At 44.7% G+C, this 14,775-nt stretch overlaps 1 protein-coding gene across 1 annotated transcript in view; it reads left to right on the forward strand.

The window, feature by feature from the left end:
* The window catches only part of LOC103748060 (inositol 1,4,5-trisphosphate receptor type 2-like), a 94,325-nt gene that overhangs the window by 13,287 nt on the left and 66,263 nt on the right, over positions 1-14,775 (forward strand). Inside the window, exons 4-5 of the mRNA XM_029554795.1 lie at positions 2,704-2,845; positions 6,106-6,264. Coding sequence (XP_029410655.1) covers positions 2,704-2,845; positions 6,106-6,264 — 301 coding nt within the window. The remainder of the gene's footprint in view (positions 1-2,703; positions 2,846-6,105; positions 6,265-14,775) is intronic.

Raw genomic sequence — 14,775 nt, forward strand, 5'->3', positions numbered from 1 at the left:
ATATAATCTAACTTTGCTAAATCTGACAAAAAGTCTGTCACGTGGTGTCAACAAACATCTACTCACCCCAGATAGGGATCCAGTGTTAAACTAAATAATGATCTCACCCAAGTCCAACATAGAGAACCAATGTGCTCTTTGGGGTTCCTTTCAGGAGTGTGGTTGGGGGTTACTTGCAGGACAGTTCATAGAACTGTAATCCTGGAGTTCTCAGCCTGCCCTGAGGAGGAGCCTCTGTCCTTCAGGGTTAATGCAGAGTGAGCCTCCATGAAGAGCTGGTGTGCTTGGGACTGGAGAGATGCTCAGTGGTTAAGAGCACTGGCTGCTCTTGTAGAGGACCACGGTCCAATTCCCAGCACCCACATGGCAGTTAACAACTGTTTATAACTCCAGTAGCAGGGGATCCTATACCTCCCTCTGACCTCCATGGACATTGCACGACATGGGTACACTTACTCACATGTAGGGAAACCACTATACGTATAAAAACAGCAGAAAAATATTTTTAAAAACATGATGTGCTTTGTCATCATTCTAATTCTTACTGATTCTGAGAGTGCCGCACAAATTGGGCTTTCTGTGCCTTCCCCATGTCTGACCTCCTAATTACAGTCTGTAAATCATCAAGAGAAAAAGGATGTTAATATTTTAATAAGAAAATGGAAGTATTTATGTCAAGCTGGATTAAGCTGCGAAGTACTGGGGTTCACCAGTTCAATCTGCTGAAGTAAACCAGTATCAAAAATATTATTTGAAGAACAGTGTTTGGAAGACATTAAATCACAGATGCAGAAGGTCAGACTGTATTTGACACATGTGAGTCTTGCTTTGTGTTTTCGTGGTTGCTTTCTGCTGTCAGACCTAAGCATGGCAGTGAATCCTATCAGCTGGATACATGTTTTTTGGTGTTTTTTTTGGGACAGGGTCTCCCTGTGGCCCCAGTTGGCCTGGAACTCCCTAGGTAGACCAGACTGGCCTCAAACTCACAGAGATCCACCTGCCTCTGCCTCCCGAGTGCTGGGATTAAAGGTGTGCGCCACCATACCCGGCTTGGACACATTTTTAAAAGGGTGTGTGTGTGTTGAGATTTAAACTAGACACACTAAGGAGCTGTGGAGGTCCTGGACCCTCAAGGGAGCTCTTGCTGACATGTCTGTCAGGGGCTAAACTCTGTTGTTGGGGTCTCTTGTTTCCATGAAGTGCTTTGTTTCTTGAGAGGTCAGCCGGGAGGTGGGATTAACAGGAGGCATTTGTACTGGTGTACGCTCCTTACTTTTCTGGAACAAGTGAAGCTGTTAAATGCTTTTATTTTTGTTCTGTTCATGATCAAGCATGTACGCAATATGATAATACTAAACAAGCACCAGGATGTGACCAGTTAGGAAGACTTAACCAATACGGAGTTAAGATGGTTTTAATACAACTGAAAAGAGACCAACATGTGAACTGAAGTTGAATTCAAGTTTATCAAAAATTAACAGTTCATTTGTCATTACAAAAAAAGTGTTTCCAGAGGGCTGGAGAGATGGCTCAATGGTTAAGAGCACTGGCTGTTTTTGCAGAAGACCTGGGTTCGACTCCTAGCACCTACATGGTGACTAACAACTGTCCATAACTCCAGTTCCAGGGAATCCAATGCCCTCTTCTGACCTCTGTGGGCATTGCACAACATGGGAGCACTTACATACATGTAGGCAATACACTCATACACGTTAAATAAATAACTAAATAATTTTAAAAAGTGTGTCTTAAATGGCTCTCTATGATTAAAAAGTCCCTGGGGCATTCTAGTATTGATTTCTGTTTAGTTCACCTCCGTTGTAATAATGTGAACCACTGCTCCCTCCTGCCTTTAACAGGAAATAGAAAACAGAAAGCGAATCCGGAGGGGAAGGAGAAAAGCATTCAGGAAGGAAGGGTTTTCGAGGTACTTTGGGGGCTAAATGCCCTTGAAGTTCTAGTAATAGTTATAATAATAACTGAATTATAGTCATCCATGGGCTTTAATATTTGATTGTAGAACATGGTGATTTCACAGGACAGTTAATACTTTCATGACAATTTAGAACCCCAATTGCTTACTCTGTCTTTACTCACAGATTACTTAAATTCCCCCTGTTATATACATTGGGTAGACTGACGATGGAGGGAAATAGTTTGAGCTAACAGTTTAAAAAAAAGCTAAGTTTGAATTTAGGAATTTGGAGTAATAGTCGTTTTCCTTTAAGCAGAAATGCCGTGGGGTACACCTGCGATCCCAGCACTGGAGGAGTGGGGACCAGAGGACAAAGAAGAGGTTGCCAGGAAGCCTTAGCTACATTAGACCCTGCCTCAGAAGTAATAAACAAATAAATAAATGGGAAGAAACTGATTAGTATTGTGCTCTGCTGGGGAGTTGGGAGAGTGGCTGGCGGTCATGGCTCACCAGCTTGTCTGTTCTTGAGACACAGGATTTCAAATTTCAAAACAATTTTCACAAATATTTGATTAGACTTGGAGTCAGAGGGGGTCACTGTGAGGGACTGGGCAGGAAATATTAAGAAGGTTAAGGTACACAGCAATTGTATTAGGTGCTACATTTTGCTGATGAAGTCAATTTTCTTAAAATTAGCTTAACTTTTCTAATGTTTCAGTTCTTAGATTTAATTGAAAAAAATCTCAGAGTAAGTCACAGAGAAAACCCCTTTCTTCACTTTACCGTAGGTTTGTGACTAAACTGTTGGAAGACCTCATCTTCTTTGTGGCTGATGTGCCTAACAACGGACAGGAAGTTCTGGATGTGGTCATCAGCAAACCAAACCGGGAGCGGCAGAAACTGATGCGGGAACAGAACATACTGGCGCAGGTGACTTTCTTTCAAGGACTAAATTTGTGTATTTGATGTTTTGAGTTGTATCAGTGAAGTCTTGTATCAGTTATACTTGCTGCATAACAAGTGACCCCAAACAGATACTTATTACAGTTTTTGTCTGTTAAAAATCTAAGAGTAACCAGGTATGGTGGCGCATGCCTTTAATCCCAGCACTTGGGAGGCAGAGGCAGATGTATCTTTGTGAGTTCAAGGCCAGCCTGGTCTACATAGTGAGTTCCAGGACAGCTGGGGCTACAAGGAGACCCTGTCTCAAGAAAGACAAAATGGAGGGATAGCTGAGTGGTTAAGAGCACTGGCTGCTCATGCAGAAGGCCCAGGTTCAGTTCCCAGCACCGACACGGCAGCTAAAAACTGTCTGTAACTTCAGTTCCAGAGGATCTGACACCCTCTTCTGGTCTCTGCAGGCATTGCATGACATGGGTCATACAATGTAAGAAATACATTCATACACATAAATTAAAATTTCTGAAACATAGTATGAAAATGAATACACTAAAAGCACCAAACTTCCGGTTTAGCCAGAGACCTTGATTCAAGGCAATAAGGCAGAGAGTGATGGAGGAAGACACCACACATCTTCCACATTTCCACATGTGGGCACACAGACTGGCATACTCCCATGAATTTGCCCCCCCAACACATGCATACACACACACACACACACACACACACACACACACACACACATACACACTTACAAGTAAATGTAATTTCAAAAGAGAGCATCATTTCTTTCCTGAGTCTGTATACATTCGTTTAAGGAAAAATTCAGTAAATGGAAACCCTCCCTCTGAGTTTAAGAACAAAGCACCTCAACTATTCTGAAGAAATAAGACCTAGATCTCATATGCTCTTTACCACTTTTCCCTAATGGCAATAGCTTATAGAATTTTAGGTTGTAGTATAATTATCACAACCAGGACTCATGATACTTGGAAGATTTCAAGAGGAAGCAAACAAAACTCTACAGACCTCCAAAGCACCCTGAGTGGTCAAAGTATCTCCAGACCCTGCCCTGGAAAGCGTCTGGATGGATCTCCAGGTGATCTTGGGAGCTGTTGCCATCTGTCTCCTTCCTTTACCCTTCGTCTCTAGGACAGTGTGGCAGTCTGTTCTGAACTCCTAAATGTCCTGGGTAACATTCCAGAGCTTTTCCTTGAAAGTGTCAAGTTGCTCCTGTATCTTGTCTTCCTGAAATTATTCATAACATACCAGTAAATTAATGTATTTTCTAATAATGTGCACTCTCGCATTTACATGTTCTTTTAAAAAAACATTTTTATTATTTTTATTTTATGCGTATGCGTGTATTGCCTACATGTAGGTAAGGGCACCCATGTCATGCAATGCCCATGGACAGAAGAGGCTGTTGGATCCCCTGGAACTGGAGTTATGGACAGTGTTAGCTGCCATGTTGGTGCTGGGATTTGAACCTGGGTCTTCTGCAAGAGCAACCAGTGTTCTTAACTGCTGAGCCATCTCTCTAGCCCTTACATGTTCTTTTTATTGTGCTATATAATTAGCTTTTGTGTTAACCAGGCATGGACTCAAGGGAAATACTTAAACTATGTCATTAATATACTTTGTTGAGCTGCTGAAGGAAAACAGTAGACATATTGCTAATTGGTGTCTAGAGCTGATTGTCTTAAAACATAGTCAATGTATTTCTGAAATAAAATAAAAGGTCTCAGGCCCTTAGGTTTTCTGTAATTCTTTTACAAGAGGCATTTAATTCCAAAGACTTTTAGGACCTTGAATGAATTATTAATATATTTTCTAGCATGTCAAATCTTTTGTTTCATAATTAAAATATAACATTTAAATTATAAAATTCTTAAAGAAGAATATTGTCATATTTCATGAACTCTGAAGTGCAGTTTCTTACCGTTTTGTGTTCTTAGTTGAGGCCCATGGCCTTCCTCATAATGTCCTCATCCTGGTGACTCCTCTCCAGGATACCACCTGATGTCTGGCTGCCAGGGAGAATTGCCTCCTGACAGTGTGTGAGTGCATGTGCTCATGAGTGCAGTGCCCATGGAGCTGCCAGAAGAGGGCATTGGAGCCCTGGGCTCTGACGTGGGTGCTGGGATCTGGACTTGGGTCCTCTGCAAGAGCAGTAAGAACTCTTAACCACTGAGCATCTCTCCAGTCCCTCCCACTGCTTTCTAAATGCACCTGACCACAAACTTCCTGGCAAGATCTGGTTCCCTGGGGGCCCGGGTTAGTCCCGTGGCTCCTTATTTATTACATTTAAATGCTGTTGTGTTCAGTGCTCTGCCCACATGTATATTGTGAACAGTGAACAAGCTGCCTTACAAGGCAGTGCCTTACAAGCCACTGTTACTGGGCACATATATATTTAGAGTTATTTCCTCTTGCCTAGAAAGAGGTAGGATCAGTATTTGGAAGCCATTACTTGATGTTAAGTTTCAGGTAAGAAATAAATATGGGCTTTGTGTTATTTTGATTTGAAAAAGTTATAGAAAAATAATGAAAGAAACCATAAAACCTTCAGAAATTGTATTTTAGTTCACGAGTGTGTTCATGTAATTGAATATTTACCATTTTAATAAAACGTAATTTCTGTGCTGGATAGCTTTAGTGTCAACTTGACACACCTGAGTTGAGGGAGCCTCAGTTGGGGAATTGCCTCTATTGGACTGGCCTGTGGCCATGTCTGTGGGGCATCTTCTTGATGAGTGATGTGGGAAGGCCCAGCCCACTGTGGGTGGTGCCACCCCTGGGCAGGTGGGCCTGTGTTGCATAAGAAAGCAGGCTGAGCAGGGGCCAGGGGAGCAAGCCAGTAAGCAGCGTTCCTCCATGGCCTGTGCTCCAGCTCCCGCCTCCAGGTTCCTGCCCTGAGTTCCCTCAGTGATGACTGTGACCATGGAGATGTAAAACAAACCCTTTCCCCACCAAGTTGGATTTGGTTAGTGTTTTTACCACAGCAGTGGAAAGTAATTAAGACAATTTCTAAATAAAATTAAGCATTTTATTTAAGTAGTAGATTTGTCGTTCAATTTAGGCACCTCTTTTAGCAGTGTTTGTTGGTATGTGATGATTCAGGACTAACCCTCTATCCTTGAACAGCTTTATCCTTTGCATTAATTCTGTTCAAATGTTACTGCAGTATTTTCTGGTCACTGTTGTTAGCTTTTTTAAAAAATGTAAGTAAGATGGGAAAACCTTCACCTGCGTCCATCAGAGTCGGCAGCGCTTTTTACTCCTCACAGGTGTTTGGGATTCTTAAAGCGCCTTTCAAGGAGACTGGAGAAGGCTCGATGCTGCGGCTTGAAGACCTGGGCGACCAGCGCTACGCCCCCTACAAGTACATGCTGCGACTCTGCTACCGGGTGCTGAGGCATTCCCAGCAGGACTACAGGAAAAACCAGGTAGTCAGCCTTGGCCCTGTTCTCCGCTGTGTCACAGGTGAAAGATGGTTGTAAAGTGGAGACAACAGGGTGGGAAATTTGACTCTGCGATGTCATGCTTTGTGTCGGCAGCACAAAGAATGTCCTATATGTATTTTTGACTGCATAGATATTTATCCTTCCATATGAGATTAGAATTGTCGGGTGAGGGTGCTCCCCACCTGCATACGTGCTGTGTCTGAGGCGAGCCTCCTCTGTTATGCTGGGGGAATAGAGAGCATTTCTTGGTGGAATTTGTGAGGTGCAATCTTGCCACGTGTGTACCAAGTGTATTGTTTAGTGGAAGAAAGGACGTGCATCTGAATCGGGAAGGGGACGGGGGGAGATGAGTCAAGACAGCAAGTAGGAATTTTCAGGAGGAAGAGCTAGGGAGCCCTGGAGCATGCTGCTAGGAGAATCAAGTCTTTGGGTAGGATGAGAATCATCTTTGGAGGTTGTATGGGAACAGGCATTTTAGGACGGGGGTTCTATTGGTTACTTGTTTGTTGTCTATGACCAAATACCTAACAAGAAACAACGTAAGAGAAGAATTTATTTTGGCAGGAAATGAGACTGGAGTATGAAAACGCAAGGCCCTCATGCCCGTTATCCACTTCCTTCAGTGAGGTTCTACCTCCCAAAGGCTGCACACCCTTTCAAAACTCCCCCAGCCGCTGGGGTCCGAGTGTTCAAACACGTGAGCCTCTGGGGGCATTTTACATTCAAAGCACAGCAGAGCAGGAAGAAAGAGTGATGGATGCTAGCAAGGTGTCCACGGTCCTGGGGTAGCATGAGCTCTGGAGGACAGGGGATGGCTCATGTGGGTCGTAGGATGTAGCTAAGAACTGCTAGTGAAATTCCTTTCAAATCTCACTTGGTCTTAAAAATACGTAATATTTTGTACTGAGTTCAATAATACAAATGTGTGACCTAAAACTTTAACATTTATGGTCATTTGGCAATTTCATTTCCATATTTCTCTCTCTCTCTCTCTCTCTCTCTCTCTCTCTCTCTCTCTTTGGGTCAGGGTCTCCCTGCTGCCCCAATTGGCTTGAAACTCACTATGTAGACCAGGCTGGCCTCAGTCTCACAAAAATCTGTCTGCTCCTCTCAGTGCTGGGATTAAGGGTGTGTCCCACCATGCCCAGACGGACATAGTTTTAAATAAGAGAAAAAGTGAGAAAAGAGGTTAGAGAACCTCTCCTCTCAGAAAAGTTTTGGAAAAAAAAAAAAATGCCTGAACCGAAGGCTTGTGGCACCGAGCCCAACCCATAATTTCCATGTTTCTTTTAATCAGTGTGAGGACAGAATGTATTGCTGGTGTTTATCTGAGTTTAGTCCATGGGGAAATACGATTGATGCAGGGCCTCAATTTCTAGGGCGTAGAGTGATGTCATAGAGGGTGGAGGGCAGTGAAGCTAGCAGTACTTACCATGGACTCATTTATTCTAGGCCCGTTTTAAGTAGTTTTCACAAATCAACTCAGTTTCCATGGTACTGAGCTGACAGAGGATGTGACACAGAGAGCTCAGGTAACTTGCCTATGCTCAACTATTTTTGTTTGTTTTTTAAAAACTTTATTTTATGTGTATGAGTGTGACACCTGCATGTATGTAAGTGCACCTGTGTTGTGCAATGCCCACAGAGGCCAGAAGGAGGCGTCGGATCTCCTGGAACTGGAGTTACAGACAGTTGTTAGCTGCCATGTGGGTTCTGGGAATTGAACCTGGGTCCTCTGCAAGAACAGCCAGTGTTCTTAACTACTGAGCCATCTCTCTGGCCCTTGTTTGTTTTCTTTTTCTTTGTGGCATTGAGGATTGAACACAGCCCCCCGCCCACCGTGTGCTCAGTCGGCCCTACCACTGACGTTTGCCCTGCTCCCAGGGTGCAGTTTTAAGAATGGAGTCAGTGTTCAATCCCAGGCCCTGAGTCATCATACAGTTGCCTCTTGGTAGCCTGAAACTATTTGGCAAGAAAACTCTTTTCTTTAGAAAGAACATGTTAAAATGTGTTGGCTTTGGAATTCTGCTTAAGACTAAGAAAGATCTGAAAAGACTCTGTAAAACAGACTAGACAGAAGATAAATAATTTGCCGAGAAATAGAAGCAATGGTAGAATGCACACAAATCCTTAAACACTTTCTAGTTCAATCATGGTGATGAGACTCCTCTATCTGGTGGGAAGATGCTGACTCTGGAATTACACTGGGTTCCACCGCAGTCCTTTACATAGACAGTGACAATCACAGATGTAGACCTGGAACGTTCCAAAGACAGACCTTCAGGCACTCATGGATTAGGAGCTAGAGACTCTGGTAGAGGGTGCTCTGGCTGACTCAGCAGTGCTGTGCTGTGGAGAGGCAGCTCTGTGTTTACTCCCCCACCCCAACCCCTTCTTGACTCTGGAAAACTCTGCGGTCATCCTGGATACTCGTTATTTTTCTTGTAGCTGTGATCAAATACCTGACAGAGCAGCTGGAGGTGAAAAGGTTGACCTGGTTCAGTTTGAGGGTATGGTTCATGATGGTGCAGAAGGCACAGGCTCTGTGCCGGAGGGACCATGAGGCAGCTGCCTGCTTACCTCTCGGCAGTCCAGGAAACAGAAAGGACAGGAAGCAAGGCTGGACTCTAACCCTCAAGCCTGTCCTCAAAGATCCAGTTCCTCCACACAGGCCTCCCTGCGCAAAGGCTCCCCGGCCTCCAAAACGGGACCAGCTAGGGACGGAGTGTTCACACACACGGGACTGTGGGGCATGTTACATCCGCACTGTAACGTCTCCCATCCCCAGCTTTATTTTCTGCTGCTTCACCCATGGTCAGGCTTGGTCCGAAAATAATAATTGGAAAATTGTAGAAATAAACAGTTCCAGAAATAAACTTTTGCTTACCTGGCTACTCAGTACCCAAACTACTATTTTTTTTTTTTTTGGTGTTTTTGAGACAGGGTCTCCCTGTAGCCCCAGCTGTCCTGGAACTCACTATGTAGACCAGGCTGGCTTTGAACTCACAGAGATCTGCCTGCTCTGCCTCCCTAGTGCTACTATTTTAAGTAACTTTTATTACAGTGCACTGTTACAGGTGCTCTATTTTATGATTTTTCATCATGTCAGGCTTTCACTGAACCTAATTTACAAATAGAACTTTCTCATAAGAATGGATATATAGGGTTTGATTAAAGATTAAGATATATCTGAAAAGAATACAGTATGGTATACAGTTTTGGAGAGTAAGAGACTGTAGATTGTAGGGTGGGACTCCTGTATGGAACCTCGCCCACCCACAGCTCAGGGACCATTGTGGAAGAGGAGGCGGAAAGATTGTAATAGCCAGGGCTGTTCATGATCACAGGGAGGTGGAGGTTTCCAGGCCACTGGAGGCTTGCTCATGTGTGCCTGCAGCAGCGGTGGGATCCAGTGCAGGACCCACGTCAGCTCACTTAAACAAGGGCCCGAAGAGGAGGTGAGAGATAGGTGGTGGGCCAGCACTAGACTGAGAACTATTGGAGACTGGCTGCTGCTGGGGGAGGGAGAGTATGACTTACATACGACCACTGGATGGGCTGACTAGACTCCAGTGGACACACAGAAGGACATCTGGGTACAAACTCCTGAATGATGAGTAGGACTCAGCATGTATGGCTGAGTGCATAGGGTTCTGGGGGGGGGATGGAGGAGACATGGATGGGGGGTCTGGATGTGAGTGGGAAATGTATGAAATTTAAAAAGCTCAATCAAAGAAAAAAAAACCCGAATATGCTAAGCCATTTCAGGTACCCCCTGGTGGGGCATCTGAGAATTTGCCCCTGAGGATAGGGGACCACTGTACTTTGCTGGACAAACCACCACCCCAAACCACCACCCCATACAGGAAGGCAATGTTGGATTATAGAAGAAACTAACAGAAAACCCCTACAAGCCAGGTAAGGTAGCCCACTCCTTTAATCCCAGCACATAGGTGACAGAGGCAGGTCGATCTCTATGAGTCCAAGACCAACCTGATCTACATAGTTCCAGGACAGCCAGGGCTACAGGGGGACTCTTTCAGAAAAACAAAACAATATACAAACCAACCAACAGTACAGATCTGCGGAGGTTACCCTGGGCCCTCTTCCCATAGGCTCATGATGTGCATCCCTCCACCGCGCTCAGTCTCTACAAGGGTGCCGAGACTCCATCTTTCTGCGGCCTTGTGTCGCATCAGAATCTCATTTACTTGGGGCTGGTTATTCCAGGCTCTGAGAGGGTCCCCAGGGGATGGATTGTGACTGGCGTTCTTTCTCAGCCTCTCCAGGTCACTCCCCCTCCTCCTTGGTCCCTTCTTCCTTAGGCTGTGGACTGGCACTTGCTGTGCTGAGGCACCTGCAGTTTCTGCTCCTAAAATACCCATTGTACTAACAAGCAAACACATGCACACGTGTGTGTACACATTTTTACACATACACTACTGCCTAGACAAATGCTTACATTAAAATATTTTATTATTTTTATTTATTTTATGTGTATGAGTTTATTGCCTGCATGTGTGCAAGTGAACCTGTGTCATGCAGTGCCCACAGATGTCAGGAGAGGGCGTCGGGTCCCCTTGGAACTGGAGTTACAGATGGTTGTTAGTTGCCATGTGGGTGCTGGGAATCAAACTTGGGTTCTCTGTGAGAGCAGCCAGTGCTGTTAACCGCTGAGCCATCTCTCCAGCCCGACAAATGCTTACTTTTGTGACACTTGGTGACCCTTTCTCTGGGTTTCGTTGAGTGTATAGCTGTGGGCAGTTCACTCCTCTGTCCTCCCCAAGAGCTAGGTCGCTGACCTGCCCAAGGGACCAAGACTTCGGGGTGTTCATTGAGGGCTGAGTCTTCTCCTCACTCTGCCCTGCAGCACCCCATTGTAACACTGTGGCTGGAACCCCTTCTCCTTTCTGTTGAATTATGTCTGTATCACCACACCAAGACTCTGGGAACACTGGAGAAGGGAGGATGGAAGGGTTACAAGAGCTGGAGGCTGGGGAGGAATACTGTGAGATGCTGTCTTCTAAACATGACATGGCTGTTGCACCCGTGAACACACAACAGCTGTGGCCACCTGCACAAGATCTGTACACACACACACACACACACACACACACACACACACACACACAAAGACGTAAAAGAGGCTGGCTGGAGAGATGGCTCAGTGGTTAATAACACTGGCTGTACAACGTAGCTAGTGCACACACATAAAACAAAACAAAGCAACACACCTTTAATCTCAGCACTTGGGTGGCAGAGGCAGGTGGATCCCTGTGAGACCAAGGCCAGCCTGGTCTACATAGTGAGTTCTAGGCCAGCTGTCTCAAAAAAAGCAAAACCAAAACAGAACAAAACAGAAAGACATGCCAGGTGTGGTGGTGCACACCTTTAATCCCAGCACTCGAGAGACAGAGGCAGGCAGATCTCTGCGAGATTGAAGCCAGCCTGGTCTACATAGTGAGCTCCAGGCCAGCTGGAGTTACAGGGAGACCTCCCGCCCCCCCCCCCCAAATTCTATGATAGTCAGAGGGGGGACTAGCTGCGAGGAAGAAAGTGGGTCAGCAGGAGAAGGGAGTAAGATGATAATGGGAGTGAACATGTTCACAGTGTATTGTGTACATGTATGAAATTGTCAAAAACAAGAAAAATCTTATGAAAGACTGCTTTGCATTAACTGTAAAATAGTATGAACGTGTGTTGTGGGGTGTTTACCAGAGAACACCATTCAGACACAGAAAATTGCCAAAAAGAAAGCTTTTATTAGCCGTCTGGCGAGTACCCTGGGCATTTGGGTCCCAAGTCCTGAACTGCATAAAAGGCAAGCTTTTATGCAGAAGAAAGCACATCTGGGGTGAAAAATTTGAGTTTCCAAGAGTTTCTGTAGCTTAGAGGTTGAAAGCCTCTCTCACAATTACTATTCTGCAAGAGCAAGCCAAGTGTGAAACACAGAAGCCATAAATCTGCAGTTAGCAGAGCAACCGGGACCTGTTCTCTAGGCAGCCAGAGGCCTGCTGACATATTCTCAAACTCACACCTTGGTGCAGCTGAGCTGCACCTACCTGTTCCCACACCCTGGGACAACTGCCTTTTCGTTTTCAGAGGCTAGGTTCAGTCTGGATTCCAACATGGTGAAGCTATAGTCAAGAAGGTGCCTTATCGATCCCAGCACTCGGGAGGCAGAGGCAGGTGGGTCTCTGTGAGTTTGAGGCCAGCCTGGTCTACATGGCGAATCCAGGCCAGCTATGGCTACAGGGAGACCCTGCCTCAAAAAGACCAAAACAAGAAAATTATTTTTATTTTATGCGTGTGAGTGTATTGCCTGCATGTATGTCAGTGTACCATGTTGTGCAGTGCCGGTGGAGATCAGAAGAGTGTGTCAGATCCCCTAGAACTGGAGTTAAGGACAGTTGTTAGCTGCCTTGTAGGTGCTGGGAACAGAAACTGGATCTTCTGCAAGGGCAGCCAGTGCTCTTAACCACTGAGCCACCTCTCCAGCCCCCCAAACAGCTTTTTAATTTTTTTTTTAAATCAAATTTTAGGTGTAGGCAGAAAAACTTTGTACATTTTTTCTTTGCATTAATTACCTAATTTTCCTTCATCCTCACCTCTATTATGGTACTGATAACAAGTTCATGGGTGATTTAGTGCTAACCCAGGTCTTTTATATCGAGTTTGGGCTTATTACTATTTATATAATTTGATAACACCTCTAATTTCATTGAATTATTTATCAACATCTAAGAAGTTTGCCTTTTGCCAGAATATGACTATAATAGTCATTAAAGTGCATAAATCAATACATATCTTTAAAATGGTACACTGCAGAAGGACATTTACTTTAGTTAATTAGCTGCCCAATAATGGAACCATCATTTTGAAAGGCCACAAAATGCTGCCTAGAATATAATTAGATTTGTGTAACCAAAATCACTCAAGGAATAGATATGTTCTGGTAAATTTCACCTAAGGCAAAACCACTTTCTAATTAATAAATTCTCTCACCATAGAAACAGACGTGCGTCCCCAAGGAGGAGCCCCCAGAAATGGAAAGCATCTGCAGGCACACGTGTTAGGGTCCCTAGTTCTCTGCCAATGTGTTGCTGCTCCACAGAATGTAAAAAATGAGCAGTTGTGGGTGTGAGGAACAGAGAGGTGAAATAATTCGTGACTTAAACTCCCTGGGGCTTTCCCTTGCTCTTAGAATAACTGTTTGGGCCTTTTATCGTGACTCAGAAGGAGACCTGACCTGCCTTTCCAGCTTCTTGTCTTGCCTCACTTGCTGCTGTCCAGCTGTGCCACCTGCCATTACAGGGCACAGCTGGGATTCACTCCCACAGGGCATTTGCACGGGATGCTTCTCGGGCACAGAGTGGATCTCGGTTCCTGTTCCACGGCTGCTTTCCTTCCACCCTTCCACACTTGCTCAGATGTAACCTTTCCTGCCTCACCTGCAGTTGCCACATTTCTCCATCTGTCTGTTTAATTTCACTTGCCCACAGGTAAAGTGACCATATTCCTTTGCTGGTTTGCTGCCATTTGTCTACTCCATGTGAGTTTGAGCGGGAAGCGGCTTCATGCACAGCCCCGTGCAGAGTCTCCCAAATAGTGCCCAGAGTGTTTGAAGTTTTTATTACATTTGTTTCATTAGATGATCATAGTTACTTCCTTTTTATCGATAAGGGTATTAATTTTGGGACATTATTTGTAAGAGAAGTTCTTATTGGTCATTCTACTGTAAGTCTGAGAAGAAAAAGTCAACCTGAATCCATGTAGGAGCTTTCTGTACTTATTTTTTAATTATCTATTTATTTTTGGTCTTTTTGAGTCACGGTCTTCCTGTAGCTGTCCTGGAACTCGCTATGTAGACCAGGCTGGCCTTGAACTCACAGAGATCCACCTGCCTCTACCTCCAGAGTGCTGGGATTAAAGGTGTGTGCCTTCATGCCTGGCTCCACATAGGATCCTTAGATCTTGCCCCTTGGGTCTAAAGCATTAGGCAGTCATTAGCTTTTTAAAAATAATTTTATCAAAAAACTGGTTATGATGTCTGGTAAGAGTTAAAAGGGCAGCTTGTAGGCTGATGAGATTCTAAGTTACTATGGCATAGAAACTGATTTTAGATGCATGTTTGTTTTTCCCACTTACAAGAGTGTAACAATAGTAACAACATATCTAGTGGTGCACGCCTTTAATCCCAGCACTTGGGAGGTAGAGGCAGGCAGATCTCTGTGAGTTCAAGGCCAGCCTGGTCTACACAGTGAGTTATAGGCTAACTGGGGCTACAGGGAGACCCTGTCTCAAAAAGACCAGAAAAAAAAATCTATAGGCTGGAGAGATGCACAGCGGTTAAGACTACTGGCTGCTCTTGCAGAGGACTCAGGTTCAAATCCAAGCACCCACATGGCGGCTAACAACTGTTCATAACTCCAGTTCCAGGGAATCCGACACCCTCTTCTAACCTCTTGTGGGCATTGCACAACATGGGTGCAC

Source organism: Nannospalax galili, unplaced genomic scaffold (assembly GCF_000622305.1).
Source record: "Nannospalax galili isolate Female #2095 unplaced genomic scaffold, S.galili_v1.0 scaffold2785, whole genome shotgun sequence".
NCBI classification, from domain to species: Eukaryota; Metazoa; Chordata; class Mammalia; order Rodentia; family Spalacidae; genus Nannospalax; species Nannospalax galili.